A 15,627-nucleotide genomic window follows, 5' to 3' on the forward strand; every position below is an offset into this window, starting at 1 on the left:
TATTATTTATTACCTTCCCAGGTTTGCTATTGAAGGTGACACTCACAGTGGCTAAGTTGCCCAGATAACTCAGCAACCTCTTAGGCCTTCCCATGCCTGCCTGTTTTCCCCACACCTAGACTGACCCAGTTTCTACGTCTTTCAAGGAAACAACCGTGAACTTTGGCTCCTCCTCCCTGTGGGTCCCTTCTCATCCTTACTCTCCCACCTCCCTGGTTTCACCCTACTCTGTGCCCATTTACTGACCGCGGTAAGGACCGATTTACCAATGAAATGGAATTCAGACACTGAGCACAGCCGTTGAACTCCAGCATACGACGGGGCTGCTTACTTTTCTCTTTGTCAACCATTTTCCTGTGGGAAAGAGCAGAAGAAAGTGAGAGACACCAACGTTGTTTTGCATTCATTCCCCAAATATTTCCTGAGCGCCTGAGATGTGCCAGGCATGGTCCCAGGGGGTGAGGTAGAGACGGATTTCCCTGGCTCATGGAGCAGACATCCTAGTTGGAAGAGAAAGAAAATAAACAATAAATATAAAAATAGAGTGGGTAAATGATATAGGATAATAGAAGGTGAGTTGTACTATGGGAAAGAAAATCGAAAAACAGAGTAAGGACGTGGGAAATGCTGAGGTGAAGACCGTGGTACAATTTGAATAGTACAAAGTGTTTGCGCCAAGTCTTGAAGGAGAAGAGGGGTTAGTCTATGGATAAGGGAGTGTCTGAATATGGGGAACAGCCAGTGCAAAGCCCCAAGGAGTCCAGGACAGCTGGAATGGAATGAGTCGGGGAAGGGGGAAGGGTGTGAGTAATAACCGTAGGTAGGTGGGTGAGGTCCTATAAGTCAGTGGTTCTCAACCTAGGAGATTTTGCCCCCAAGGGACATTTGGGTAATTCTGGAGACTTTTGGGGTTGTCAAATTGGGGGTAGGGAGGGGGCACTGACATCTAGTGGGTAGAGACCAGGGATGCTGCTATACACCCCACAGTGAACAGGACAGCCTCCCACAGCAGAGAATGATCCAGACCCAAATGTCAGGTTGAAAATCCTGCTGTAAAGTCTTTCGGGCCATACAAGGCCCGCGCTCTGTGACGGAGGAGGCCATGCAGAGTTTGAAACAGAAGAGTGTTTTCAAAAAGATCCAGCCTCAGTTTTCTCTTTAATTCTCCATGAACTCATGGCATCTCATTTGCTCTGCCCCCTTCCTGGCTCTCTTTTGTCCACCCCAGAGGTCCATCACCACATCACCATCTTCCAAGGCTCAGCTCACAGATGCCCCCTGCTTTGCCCAAGGGAACTATCTCTCTCCTTCTAATCCTTCCCCTGCAAACTCCTTCCACCTTGATTTGGCCTGATATTCTTTCTGTCATTTATAAGTTACTTGTTGACCAATCTATCTCCCCTGCCAGACTCGGAACCTAGAACAATTGCGTCACTGAATTATTTATTAGCAACTGCATCCACTCTACTAGTTTCTGCCAACTGCTACAAATGGCAAAAAGAAAAAGGCTGAGGAATGGTAAATGTAAGACGGGCTGAAGGCTTAAAGAGCCCTCGCTCTTGTTTTTGAACTCCTGGTCTTGGAAAGCTTCTGAGGTTTTGTTTGTTTGGGTTTTGTGCTCCCCGACCCCGGCGCCTTGTGGCTTGCAGGATCTTCGCTCCCTGACAAGGGACTGAACCTGGGTCGAAGCAGTGAAACCACCCGACTCCTAACCACTGGACCACCAGGGAACTCCCTCCCCTCACCACCCCCCCACCTTTTTTTTTTAAACAGTAGTTTGAGATTTACAGAGAAGTTACAAAAAGAGGACAGAAAATTCCCATCTACTACTTACCATTTCCCCCCTTTAATATCTTACATTTCCATGGTAGGTCTGTCACAACTAAGAAACCAACACTGGTGTCTAACTTTTACCTAAACTCCAGACTACTCCGATTTTACTAGTTTTTTCACAGGTGTCCATTGTCTATTCCAGGACCCATGCAGGAAACCACATTGCATTAATTGTCATGTCTCTTTAGAACACTTCAGCCTGCAACCGTTTCTCAGACTTCCCTTCTTTTGATGACCTTGACAGTTTTGAGGAATACTCCTCAGGTACTTTGAAGAATGTCCCTCGATTGGGGTTTGCCTGATTATTTTGTCTGGGTAGACCAGGGTTGCTGGTTTTAGGAGAGAGTACCACAGAGGGGAACTCCTTCTGGTCACATGACTTTCCCTGGGAATGTTAACCTTGACCACCTGGTATTATTAGCCTGACTTCACCCCTGGGAAGCTACTTCCCCCTTTGCATGCTCTGCGCTCAGGAAGAAGGTCACTAAGCACAGCCCACACTCCAGGCAACCAACACAGACTGTGTGGAATTCTTTGGTAGGGAGATTGTCTCTTCTCTTGCATTTATTTATTTCTTATCTTTCCAACATGGGACAAAAGTAGAAGATTGAGGTTTCCATGAAATCTGGGCAAGAAGAACAGCTTTTGGTCCATACCTAAGGTTCCTTTTCTCTTCCATGGTCCTTGGTTGATTCCTGATGGCTTTAATTCTGTCTCTAGATGTCATGGGTATCAGAGATGCGATTAACTTTTGTCCTGCAGAAAAAAAAATGGAGTTTAATTTTTTTCTCCTTTAACAGAATAATAGCATTTGAAAATATGGTGCTGAAGATAGAGCATGTTTTTATAAGAGCACAAAGAAAGAAGAATGTATGTACTCAGTGATCCCCAAAGCCACAAATAAAAACAAGAAGACGGCACGTACGCGTGTGAAATCTCGAAGCCAAAGCAAATGATAGTTTGCACACAATTCTAATTCAGTGCTTTCCTTTTTCCCATGACAAGGAACAGTCAGCAAAACTGATGAGACCCAGAATGTTCGGTCGGCCTGGCTCTCCTCCCTCTGTAATTTCCCGCATGGCTTTCTCTTGCCCCCTGCACTCCAGGCCCAAGCATCTTCTTGACTTTTCTGGACTATTGTCTTGTGTTCCTCCATCCACTGGAAGATAAGGACTCCCCTCTCCTCTCCCAAGAACTCAAATTCCCACTTTGCGTCAGCGTGGCAGATACTGTTGGTCATCTATCCCGCAGTCAGCTCTCCTTTTTGACAGAATCCCAGTCTGGTTCAGAAATCTACGGCCCTGTCTCCCATGGCCCTGGGCTTCTGCAGGGTGGGACCCATCTCCAGGCACAGGGGACAGATCCCAGTGAATCCAAGCCTATCTTGATGGTCCCAGCCCCCTTGCAGGTGACCTGTTCAGGCCCAGGCATGTGACACGTTGGCCAATGTTCTGTGAGGGGTGGTCTGCTGAGGAGTTTCTTGGAAAAGGTTTCTTCCCTCTCAAAAAACAAGACTCAAAAAACATGGAAGACCCTTCTTGCTCTGGGTGGTGTTGTGTCTGCGTGTGACACCTGGCACTGCTGCCCCGCCTCCAATAGCAGTGGAGGGGCAGCTGGGGGGCCCGCCGGGGCGGTGGCCGGGAGCGGGCTGGCTCCTGGCCCTGTTAGGGAGCTGCTCGGAACTCCTCGTTTCAGTGACATAGCTGAGGTGGAGGGAGAGTGCCCAGAAGAGGGCCACCAAATCACTCGGCTGAAGGCGAGGAATTTGAGTGTCTCCTGAGAGGGAAGTGGGAGTAGACAGAAAGGAAGAAAGGGGAAGGAGGGAAGAGGAGAAAACCTGGTTTCACGGCGGACTTGACAGAAGAGGCATCCCTTGTTGTCAAATCCAGAGTGGAGAGCGATACCACCAAAGCAGGACAGGATGGTGGTTAAGGTGTCAGGCTTGGGAATCAGGCAGACCTGCATTTGACCCCAGATCTGCCACATCATTTAACTTCCCTGAGCCTCAGGGTCCTCATCAAGCAAATGGAAATGACAGGCATGCCTGTCTCACGGGTGTGGAGCATGGCAAGTAAATAAAACTAAACTCGATGGATAACAAAAAGGCAGAACACTGGGCACATGAAACGAGCTTGATCAAGGTAAATTCCTTCTTTGGTATCAGACATTCTCAAAGTGACCCCTTCCGCGGTCCCGAGCATCCTCAGGTCATCTACCAAACCTTCACCCTCCTCGAAGTCTTAAAACCAAAACCCTGTGGGCAACTTGGAAGGTGCTGTTCCCGTTCTAACTCCTCTGCCCCAGGGTCTCACTACCTTGGATGTTCTCATGTGAAGTACAAGGGGCGTCTCAGCCCATGCTTTCTGAGCTATGAAGGGTCTGGGAAAACGATTCATTCACAGGTATTGAAAACCATAAGAACTGCTTGCCCTTTTCGTCATTCCAATTGCTGAAAATCTGAGAGTCTGTCACATCAATGTCAGAAATGGAGGAGACCAAACTAAAGCTTGAGTTCACCAGTGTCTTTTCTGGAACAATCTGACTTGAAGATGGATGGCTTTGGACCCCAGATGGGACATTCTCAACCTCAACGATGATTTCATTCACTTGGTCACCAGACAGCATCTCTGGCTTCCTCCAAGCCTTACTCTCCACCAGGGTGGGCTTCCCAAGACCTCATACAGCAGTCACACTGGCATTGTGGGGAACCTCCAGGAAAAGTGATGACAACCACAGAGAGCCTCCCCCTCCATTCACAATTTTGTTTTGTTTTGTCTTGTATTGTTTTGTTTTGCGGTACTTGGGCCTCTCACTGTTGTGGCCCCTCCCGTTGCGGAGCACAGGCTCCGGATGCGCAGGCTCAGCGGCCATGGCTCACGGGCCCAGCCGCTCCGCGGCAGGTGGGATCTTCCCGCACCAGGGCACGAACCCGTGTCCCCTGCATTGGCAGGCGGACTCTCAACCACCGTGCCACCAGGGAAGCCCTAGAGTATGTTATTTAATTTCCACAATCACCCTACAAAATAAGTACTATAATAAACCCCATTTTATAAGAAAACTGAGGCCCCAAAAGGTAATTTGCCTAAGGTCACAAAACCAGCAAGTAGCAGAGCTAGGGATCAAACCAGCTACTGTCTGGTCCCAAAGCAGGCCCAAAGCAGGGCCTTTTAATCACTTCACCCTGGTCCTCTCCTGTAACAAGATGCTGTGGTATCGCTCATTCATTCATTCATTCATAAATGAATGAATGTTTATGAGTACCTACTAGGTGCCAGGCACTTCCTAGATGTGGGCATGATACATCAAAGTGACAGTCTATCAGGAGACTGTCCACCAATTAATTATAAATGATTTGAGAATCAGAACTGGTGCAAAGCAAAATGGTGCAGAAAGCCAGGTTCATCTCTGCGTCCTCTATTTCTTTACTTCTCTCTGCCTCCTGGGGACTCCACCCAGAGGCCCTAAACTTCATGCTGGCCAGAGAGAGCATCTTAGGAGGTTTAAAGGCATTTCTTTTTCCCCAGTAGTTAAAGCCATTCCCTGCTCTCGTGGGAACCAAATGGAGAGCATGACTGTTTATATCCCCATGGTTTTCTCTCCCAAGTAGCAACACCTACCCCTTGAAAGATACAGGCCTCCTTGAGAAGGCTCTTAGAGAATGAGGCTACAGGATATCATCCACCCTAGGGGGTCAGAAGGTGAGGGATGGTTTTAAGTCATGGGGCCCCACAACTTGCGTTGCTACTTAGAGGACATCTTCGGTTTATTCCTCATTTTTCACAGGTTTGCCTTTAACTTCCAGTATTCCCTGGCCTTCTCCTCTAATGCTTTTTTATTTCTCAGTCTCTGCCTCTGCTCAGACCTTCACCACAGCACACAATGATCCTTATAGCACTTCCTAACTGATCTCAAAGCCTTCTCCAAAAAAAAAAAAAAAAAGCCTTCTCCAATCTGATTACTCCTACCCTCCACTGTCATAATAATTCTCTGATTATTCAGAAAAATTTGGCTCCAGGCACTGCCACCTCACCAGCACATGTATTAGGCACGGGATGGACATGTGACCCAGCCTTCTTTCCTATGTAAAAATGATTGGTTCATGTGTAGGTATGTGTCTCAAATGGGGCTGGAGAGAGTCTCTTCAGCACTGACTCACAGGCCTAGAAAGAAAGGAAGACTTCCCATGACATTGCTGAGCTGTGTGTGTGTCTAGGCCTGCTGCTGTCATGCTCCCTGGCCTGCAGGGAAAGCCTGACTGGTTGAGATGAATGAGGTGAAGCTTAAAGAGAAGCTGCATCAAGCAAAGATGCGAAATAGATGGAGAAAAAGAATCCAGGCGGCCCTGAGCCCCTGGCTTCAGACTCAGAGGCCCTGGTTCCTGTGACTCATACAACAAATATCTCTGAGCACCTACTATGTGCCAGGCACTGTCCTAGGTGCTGGAAGGTAATTCTACCTTCAATTCTTTGTTTCCCCATATCCTTCCCACCACACAAGCCTTGGGCCTGGGTGGGTTGGGTTTCTGTCACTTGCAACCGGAAGAATCCTAGTGAAGACACCCTGATATCCAAAAGAGAAAAAACTGCATGTTTAAAAGAAAACCCGGGTTTCCCTGGTGGCGCAGTGGTTAAGAAGCTGCCTGCCAATGCAGGGGACATGGGTTCGAGCCCTGGTCCGGGAAGATCCCACGTGTCGCGGAGCAACTAAGCCCGTGCGCCACAACTACTGAACCTGCGCTCTAGAGCCTGCGAGCCACAACTCTGAAGCCCATGTGCCACAACTCTGAAGCCCACGTGCCACAGCTACTGAAGCCTGCGTTACTAGAGCCCGTGCTCCGCAGCAAGTGAGGCCACCACAATGAGAAGCCCGCACACTGCAACGAGGAGCAGCCCCCGCTCTCCGCAACTAGAGAAAGCCTGCGTGCAGCAGCGAAGACACAACGCAGCCAAAAATAAATAAATAAATAAATAAAATAAAACCCCGTTATGATAAATTAAGGAAGTACTGCATCAGTTACCACACCAGAAGCCAAGAGGAAATAGCAATGTCCGCATTGCCTTGAACACATTCCTTCTTAAGGGTTGATATTTTTGGTCACTGTCCATTTAAGCCTTACCTTGGGGTGACTTGTGCCAATCATGTCCAGACAAGGGTGGGTCTCCATAAGCTTGGCTGAGGCCATTGTCACCCACATAAGCAGGGTTCACTGGAATGAAGAGACAAGAGACAATTAATCCTACCACACTAGATGTTACTGAGCACACAGTGGTCAGTAAGACTTGTTAATGGGTCACAAATCAGAGTTCGAAAAATACTTGTCTGGAGGGGGAGGGATGAATAGATGGAGCTCAGAGGGTTTTCGGACAGTGAAAATACTCTGTGTGATACCATAATGATAGCTATGTGTCATTATATATTGGTCCAAACCCATAGAATGCACAACCCAAGGTGAACCCATTGTAAACTATGGATTTTGGGTGATAATGATGTATTAATGTAGGTTCAATTGTAACAAATGTCCCACTCTGGTGGGGGACTCTGATAACGGGGGAGGCTATGCACATGTGGGGCAAGGGATATGTGGGAAATCTCTGTTACCTTTCCCTCAATTTTACAGTGAACCTAAAACTTCTGTAAAAAACTAAGTCTTCTAAAAATTGAGTTAAAAAAAAAAAGCTTTTCTAGGTGATTACAAAGCTTCCTTCTAGTTCTAGCATTTTATGATGACACATGAATAAATTTGAAATTCGGCATGATTTTCTTAGAGACAGAGTCCACTTTCAGCATCTACATGACCGTGTCACATTTCAGTATATTTTTATTCAACTCATGGTAAACAACGAAGGCTAAACTCCTCAACAGAGAAAATGGATCACATTTTGATGGAGATGTACAAAATTATACTGCAGGAGGTTCTGGAACTTCTTGCCAAGGATCAGTTCCTGGCTTTGCTGCTTACTACCTGTGTGCTCTCTGGCATGTTACTTAATGTCTCTGAGCTTCAGAGTCTGTAAATCAGGGATAATAATAAGACCTTTGCATAGGATTGTTGGGGAAATTGAATCAGTTAATACATGTAAAGTGCTTAAAATAATCCTGGAACATAGCAAATTCTTAATATATATTAACTATTGTGGTAAATTAATTGTTTTTCAGCAAATATTACACTTCCTCCACCTTGGAAACCTCCATTGAAGTTGGGCTTGCTCATGTGACTTGCTTTAACCAGTGGAACATGGTAGAAGTGACAGTTTGCTAGTTCCAAGTCAAGGACTCAGAGACATCGTTTGTTTCTGCTTCCAGCTTATGCCATGGGAAGAAAATGGCCCAGGTTAGCTCACTGGGTCAAGAAGGACCCTAGACCTAAATAGAATCTGTGACCTCAAATCAGGCACAGCCAAACCCAGCCTGGTTCAGTCAAACTCCAAGCAAACCCACAGATGTGTGGGTGAGAAATAAATGATGCTTATCATACAACATTGGGTTTTGGAGTTGTTTGTTATGAAGCATTCCTGTGGCAATAGCCAACTGATACATCCCTTACAGTTGTTGCTATTAATTCAGTTAGCATCGCTCAAGCACCAGCTGTATGCTAGGCACTAGGAAAATCACATAGAGCCTTGGAGGATACATGGATGAAATGGGTTCTCCTTAAGGAGTGCATAGTCTAACAGGATGGCACAGCACTGGACAAGTGAATGCCGGCACAACGACCTTGGTCCTACAAGGAGCCCAGAGAAGGAAGCCACACTTTACATGACCACTTTTTAAAATAGCTTTCTAATTCCAGTGTTCTATGGAGCTTGGTGGTCAGGAATCCGCATGTGCCCTGATCCTACCCAGAAGTAATGCAGGGTCAGGGAGACTAGATTCTGATACTGGCTCTTTTGATTTAGTAGCTGGGTGACCTTGGACACGTTCCTCTCTGAGCCTCAGTTTTCCCCTCTGTAACATGGAGAGCTGTAGTGTCTGTCTGAAAGGTAGCCACAGATGAAAGAAGACTGTAAAAGTAAAGTGCTTGGCAGGGTTTCCAGGACATGGGAAGCACTCAAAACCTGCTGGGCATTATTAGCTCTGCTTGCATCGGGGTGGGGCAGTATTTCTCAATCTTTTTTTTTTCATTACTGGCCACCTAAGTAACCTTTTTAGACATTTCTTCCTTATTGCCCTCCCCCATGATATTTTCATACCACAGATATACGTATAACTATATACATATACTGTATGCATATCTGCTTTATACATAAAAAAAAGAAGGTTTTTTTGTGGCCTTTCAATAAATTTTCACCCCTTGGAATTGATATGCCCCACTGAGAATGCCTGGCATAAAGGTTCGGAATAGCCCAAGTTAATGCTGTCTATGCAAATGTGTAAGAGTCCGCGTTTTTCCTTAGTGTATGTCGATGCATCCCACCCCCTCCTCCCTGCCTTCTTCAATCCCTTCCCCACCCACCCCCTCAGGGCTGAGCAGTCTTCCATCTGCACCAACCAACACTTGGGTCCCTCACTCTGTTCATGACTGAACACTCCTTTTTCCAGTTCTCACGGGCTCTGAATTCCTATAATATGGACTTGAAACATGAGCTGGCTTCTTCTATCAGACAACAAGTCCCTTTTTCCTTCCGGAAGATGAGAACTGGTAGAATCTCCTTTACCTCCTAGAGCTAAACCTTCACACACAGCAGATTCTGAGAACGACGTGATTTTTCACGTATTGTCAGTCTGTTTGCTAATTTTCTTTAGTCTTGATGTGCTGGTGTCACCTACTCACTTAGCCTTTACGAACCGTGAGAACAGAGCTACTTCTAACTCCCTGTGCCCCCAGTAGGTTCCAAAGGTACAAGTGCTGACCATCTGAACACCTGCAGGATGTGCTGAACTAAAGCTGGACACTGGCAGCCACACATACTGAATCTAGTCCACCAGTGGATTTGTCCAGCTCAGGGATTTTATTGATTTATTCAAAAAATTATTTTGGAGCATGTAAAAACCCAGATTTCTGGCTTCTTTAGAAAAATCTGAGGATCTGGCCACACTAAGTCCATCTTCCCACATCACGGCGATGGACTGAACCTGACCATCAGTCGCCCCACACAGGCACAACCGCTGCCCAACCTGCTTTGATAATTGATGACACTGCTTGTCTTCTCTAGACCCTGAATGTTCAACCCTTGTAAGGTGGGTGTTTGAAGGAGGAAGAATAAACCAATTCTTCTCCTGCTGATCTTTAATGATTGGTCCCAAGCCCACTGAATTTTACTTTCTTCCCAGGATATGATTCTCTTCTTAACAAATGCTTACCATAGCCATTGCCAGGAGCACCTGGCACAGAGGGGCTGTACGGATTTGCCATCTCCCTGGATTCCATTTCAATGCTTTCAGGATAATCTCCATCCTTTCTCCCAAGGATGCCCAAGGGGCTGACACCCTCACGGTGAAATGAGGGCTGGACTGAAGACGCTCTGCTGAGCATCCTGAAATCCCAAAATGATGGATTAATAGTCATCCAATAGCATAGTAAGGATAGTCATCCATCCATCCATCCATCAATTCATTCATCCCACAAACGCTGACTGAATGCCAACCATGTATTAGGCATGGGCAATGGGGTGAGAATACAAAGTTAAAGACATGGGTTGTCTACCCTCAAGGAACTCTCAATACATTCTGGCCCAGCTTATTAACCACAGCCATAAGCAATTATAATACAAGTAGCAACTGATGAATATAAGAAGACAGGCCCAAGGAGTTCAGAGGAAAGAGAAGAGAATTTGGGCTGGGAGTCTGAAGGGAAATCTACATGGAAAAGAGACATCTGAGCTGGGATTGGAAGGATAAATTAATACATAGTTAGGAGGAGGGCATTCCAAGGATGAAGAACAGCACAAATAAACATGTGAGACCAGAAAGGGTTGAATATATAAAAGGAATGCTATGAAAATCAATTAACCTGGAGCAATGATTCTCAATTTGATGTATATACCTATTCCCAGGCCTCACCCCAGACAACTAAATAGAATCTCTGAAAGTCGGACCCAGGCATTTGTATGATTTTTAAGTCTCCCCAGGTAATCAGATAATTCTAATCATCAGCCAAGGTCCAGAACCACTGACCTAGAGTACAGGGTTCAGGTAGGGAGAGGATAGCAGAGGTGGGAGGAGGTCAGTCAGGCTGGGCTTTGGCTGGCGTCTTACGTTAGCTCAGCACATCCTCACTCTTCAATGTTCTCACAAGTAAAGTGGTGTAGTCTTTCTCCCAAAGGTTATGAAGGACAATGGAAGATGAGAAACAAGGGAGTGACAAGATCAAAGGTATATTTTTAATGATGAGCCAGGCAGCGGGGGAGAAGACCAAGGAGGATGCTTTGACGTGGTCCTATTAATCCGCCTATTTAGGTTGTATTTAGCATTATTCCTGTAGGCATTTGACCTCCCTGTGCACCCAAATCCCATATCCTTGTTCCTAGAGGTAAATAAAAGCCATTCGTCTTTGTTGAATTCATAAATATTACTAGTAGAAATAGTACATACAAAATAAAACTTGTATTGGTTGAAATTTCACATGGTAAATTTGTTATAGGTTAAGAATTACCTGAAAAACAAATAAAGAATCACATCTTGTTGGCAACGTGAACATTAAGAAATTTAACCCAGGAAAAACGTAGTTTGGCAAAACTGTCACCCAAGACTAACACTCGACGACCCAAACCGTACCTGGTAAAATTTGTCAATGACCACAATTGATGGAAGATTAAAATCTTTTTGACAAAACTTAGATCTATCAAATCTGAACCAGGAAAAATTGGACTTAAAATTAAAAAAAAAACCTCCTTAGAGGCGAAAACGAATTAATAAAACTTGATGAAAACAACAATGCAAAAGATCAATGAGCCAGATCTACTCTAAACATGAAAAGTGATCAATTCTGACAATAATTTCAGTAAAATAAAGATGAAAGTGGAAAAAAATCAGGAGCGGCTCAATCATCTTGTATAAAAAAACTGAGGAGTTGAATGGATTTCATGGAGTTAGACCTTCAGAAGACTTTCTTGATTAAAATGCCTTCCTGTTGATATAATTCTAGTTAAAATGTTTGGGTTCATAAACATTATCTTAATCCTAACTTCATTGGCGAAGTAGCAGTGTCAAAACAGTGGGGATCTAAACGTCTTGCAGGGATTAGACAGGAAGAAATAGGAGACTGGGAAGGATGTTATTTGAGCAAAAAGTCGTGAAAGATTATGTTCAGGTAAGGGCTTGAAGCCTCAGGCTGAGAGTCCAAGGACCGGGTCCGGTATACAGGTAGGCATGAAAGTTTCACCATAAATTCATGTCATGGAAATAATCATACGTGTCCTTATCCCACACATTGCCAACCAAGTTCAATTGACTGAATGATCTAGCCTTCATCCTCCATCCCCAGGGGAGGGAGGTTCTGGCACTTACTCCCTGGTCATTTCCGGGTTCTCTGAAGAGCCATAATCAGGAGGATTCTCAGCACCTGGGTAATCGGGCTCCCCCCAGAACTTTGTAGAGCTCCAATAGTCCTGAGCGCCGGGATAGTCTGGTTCCCCAAAGAAGTTTGGAGAGCTAGATTGATTCTCAGCATCTGGATAATCAGGCGCTCCCAGAGTGTCTATGTATGGACTGATTCTGGAACCAGCACGTTCTGGATTCCTTCTGGAGTCTGGATGGTTGGAATTGGCTCTGGGGCCAGCATAGTTAGAGTTGCCCTGAGCTCCAGCGTAGTCTGGCTCTCCCAAGGAGTCAAGATAATCTGGATTTGCTCTGGAGCCTGCGTAGTTTCCACTGCCTCTGGAACCTGCCAGATCAGGATTCCATTGAGATTCAGAGGAGTCTGGCTCCCTGGATGAGCCTGGGCGATATGGATTGCTCCAAGATCCAGGATAGTCTGGCTCTGCCAAAGATTTGGGATTGCCTGGACTTCTGGAACCTGCGGAGTATGGGTTGCTCCTGGTGCCAGGGTAGTACGGATTCCTCCGAGATCCAGGATTATCTGGTTCTGCCAGAGACCCAGGATAGTCTGGACTTGTTCTGGAGTCTGCAGAGTATGGGTTGCTCCTGGTGCTGGGGTCATCTGAGTTGTTCGGAGGACCTGGCGAATCTGGATAATCTTGAGTTTTTAAATACCCCCGAGTATGGTTCCGAGACCCATAATAGTCAGGGTAATCTGGATCCTCCTCATAAGCATTATTCCTGTAGGGAGACATGTTTACCCTGGAGTATTAAAAGTTTCCTGCCTCTGCAGTTATTCAGGGATCTCTTTCTTTATCTGAAAAACAAAAAGGAAGGAAAGGTCAGAATTCTTTTCCCTTTCTTCCCTGCAAAGATTGATGGTTATTTTCCAGTACCTGTTCTTTTTTCTCTCATAGTTGCGTACACAGCTGCCCAAAATAAAGACTATGTTTCCCAGCCTCCTGTGCATCTAGGTACAGCCATGAGAGTGGTCAACGAGATGTGAGCAGAAGTGATATACACAACTTCCAGGTTGTGCTGTTAAAGGGAAGGGGTGTTCCTCCCTTTCTCAATCTTCTCGCTTCCCGTGAACTGGACTGTGGAAATGATGGGGCACTTCTTGGCCATGCACACAGGCAGCGCCCACCCTAGGGAGAGCAGCAGAACAGCCTGGGCTGTTGATGATTTCACAGATCAGTGCCCAATATCAGCTTGGGCTTTTATGTAAAGAAAGAAATAAACCATTATCTTGTGTAAACCACAGTTTTTTGGATCTGATACTTTTGGCCAAAGTTATATCCTGACCAATACCTTCTGCTGGGGAGGGGAGCAATGAACCAAAGGATTGGAAGAAACAAGGACTTATTGAGCACTTTGATTGCCCTTGTTCTTGGGTTCAAAGCATAAATTACTATGAGCGCACAAAGGAAGAACGGTTAATGGTAACTAGAGGGCTTGGGTAAGGAGACAAGCACTACCATCCCCTCCAGTTTGAAAATATGGTTTTATGAGTTCTATGAGCTGTAATCTATAGACACAGCATACTTTCAAATCAGAAGTGATGGGGTTTTAATTTCTAAGTGAACTGACTATCTGTTGTTTTTACTTGCCTTTTACCCATTTCGCCTTCTTTTGGCATCAATGCCCTGATTTTCCTCTGGGCATCTGCTCACGGGTCTGGGAGATTCAGGAAAGGCTGATTGCATTCCTGACTCCAAGGATGGTCACATGACCAGGTCTGGCCAATCAGTGTCCACCATACCCCTGGCCACAGGGTTTGGTTCAGGAATGGGCACATAACCCAAGTCAGTCTTCCAGGACCTTGACGGACTAACTGGGAAAGACGTGCTCTTATTTCACTAAGTTGCTTTGGAGATAGAATATAAGCCTGGAACTTCCGGTGTAGTGTCAGTCAGAACAGCAAAGAAAATAAGTAGGGGAGAAATTTTAAAGAAAGAATTAATAGGATTAGTGGACTGACCTGATATGGGAAGGATGAGAGCTAAGGAAAAGAAAAGATAAAAAACAGCTCCACAGTTTCAGCCAGCATGATTAGATAAATGGCGATGCTTTTGAAAGAAGGAAGTAGACCATTTTTAAAGTTCAGCCAATGTTTACAGGTTTATCTCTATGTTAACAAAAAGGGTTAGACTTTCTGTTGAGTAATCGGAGCTAAAGAATTAACCTTCTGCCGTGCCTTATAGCCTTAGAATGTTTATTTGCCAACCCATTTCCATACTTCTCAGTATAGCTGAAGTCAGTTTTTCATTATTTTGTCCCTACCCAACATCCACTTCCCTCTTTTGTGGCAACATTTTCCTCTCAATCCATGTCAGCCAGGTGTAGACGTGTGACCCAATCAGAATTATTTGCTTCTTGGCCACAGTGATTGGGTCGGAGCCAGTGAGACTCAATTCTGGGAGTTTTGTCAGAAATGTTGAAAGAGAGAAGTTCTCTTTTGGCTGGACTTAGAGTTAGGAAGTTATAAGCCTGAAGCAGCCAGAGGTCACCAGGGGAGAAAGCCTGCCTGAGAGTGGTACCAACAGGGAACAGAACAGAACCAAGAGATAAACAGAAAGAAGGATCAAATGTTAGGACACTGTTTAAGCACCTGAATCCAGCCATGCCTGAAGGCAGCCAGCCACTGGATACTTGAGTCTTTACATTCCCTTTTTGACTTAAGTCGGTTTGAGTTGGTTTTCTGTCATACACAAATGAAAGAGAATTTCAACTAATATGCTGAGGAGTTTTTTTTTTTTTTTTTGGGGTATGCGGGCCTCTCACTGTTGTGGCCTCTCCCGTTACGGAGCACAGGCTCCGGACGTGCAGGCTCAGCGGTCACGGCTCACGGGCCCAGCCGCTCCGCAGCACGTGGGATCTTCCCGGACTGGGGCACTAACCCGTGTCCCCTGCATCGGCAGGCGTACTCTCAACCACTGCTCCACCAGGGAAGCCCTCCCTCACTTTTTAATTTACTTATTTAACTACTGACATATCTTGAACAATCAATGAAGATTGCTCAAGCAGAAAGGGAAATAGGGGCAGAGGTTTTTCCCCTACTTAAGATAGAAAATAAAAACAACACAATTCTGATTCATGTAAAAAGAAGCCTTCTTTGCAGAAAGAAAAACAATAAACAAGATGAATAAAAGGAGGCAAGACTTGGTATAAAGACAGACAAACAGGCCAACGGAACAGAGTAGAGAGTCCAGAAATTAACCCTTGCATATAGGGTCAAATGATTTTCAACAAGGAAGCCAAAACCATTCTACAAGGAAAGGACAGCCTTTTCAACAAATGGTGTTGGGAAAACTGGGT

The 15,627-nt window shown here is 45.4% G+C and overlaps 1 protein-coding gene across 2 annotated transcripts in view; it reads right to left on the minus strand.

Moving 5' to 3' along the window:
- TMC5 (transmembrane channel like 5) overlaps positions 1-15,627 on the minus strand; it is a 51,729-nt gene that overhangs the window by 28,639 nt on the left and 7,463 nt on the right. For both annotated transcript variants that reach the window (XR_003003223.1, XM_024744668.1), the window contains exons 2-6: positions 12,280-13,126; positions 10,135-10,307; positions 6,950-7,039; positions 2,490-2,589; positions 267-354 (exon numbers count right to left, since the gene is read on the minus strand). Coding sequence is in view for 1 of the 2 variants with exons in the window: in XM_024744668.1 (XP_024600436.1) it covers positions 267-354; positions 2,490-2,589; positions 6,950-7,039; positions 10,135-10,307; positions 12,280-13,064 (1,236 nt within the window). In the remaining variant the exon portion in view is untranslated. The remainder of the gene's footprint in view (positions 1-266; positions 355-2,489; positions 2,590-6,949; positions 7,040-10,134; positions 10,308-12,279; positions 13,127-15,627) is intronic.

The sequence above is a fragment of the Neophocaena asiaeorientalis genome, unplaced genomic scaffold, assembly GCF_003031525.2.
Source record: "Neophocaena asiaeorientalis asiaeorientalis breed wild unplaced genomic scaffold, Neophocaena_asiaeorientalis_V1.1 scaffold91, whole genome shotgun sequence".
NCBI classification, from domain to species: domain Eukaryota; kingdom Metazoa; phylum Chordata; class Mammalia; order Artiodactyla; family Phocoenidae; genus Neophocaena; species Neophocaena asiaeorientalis.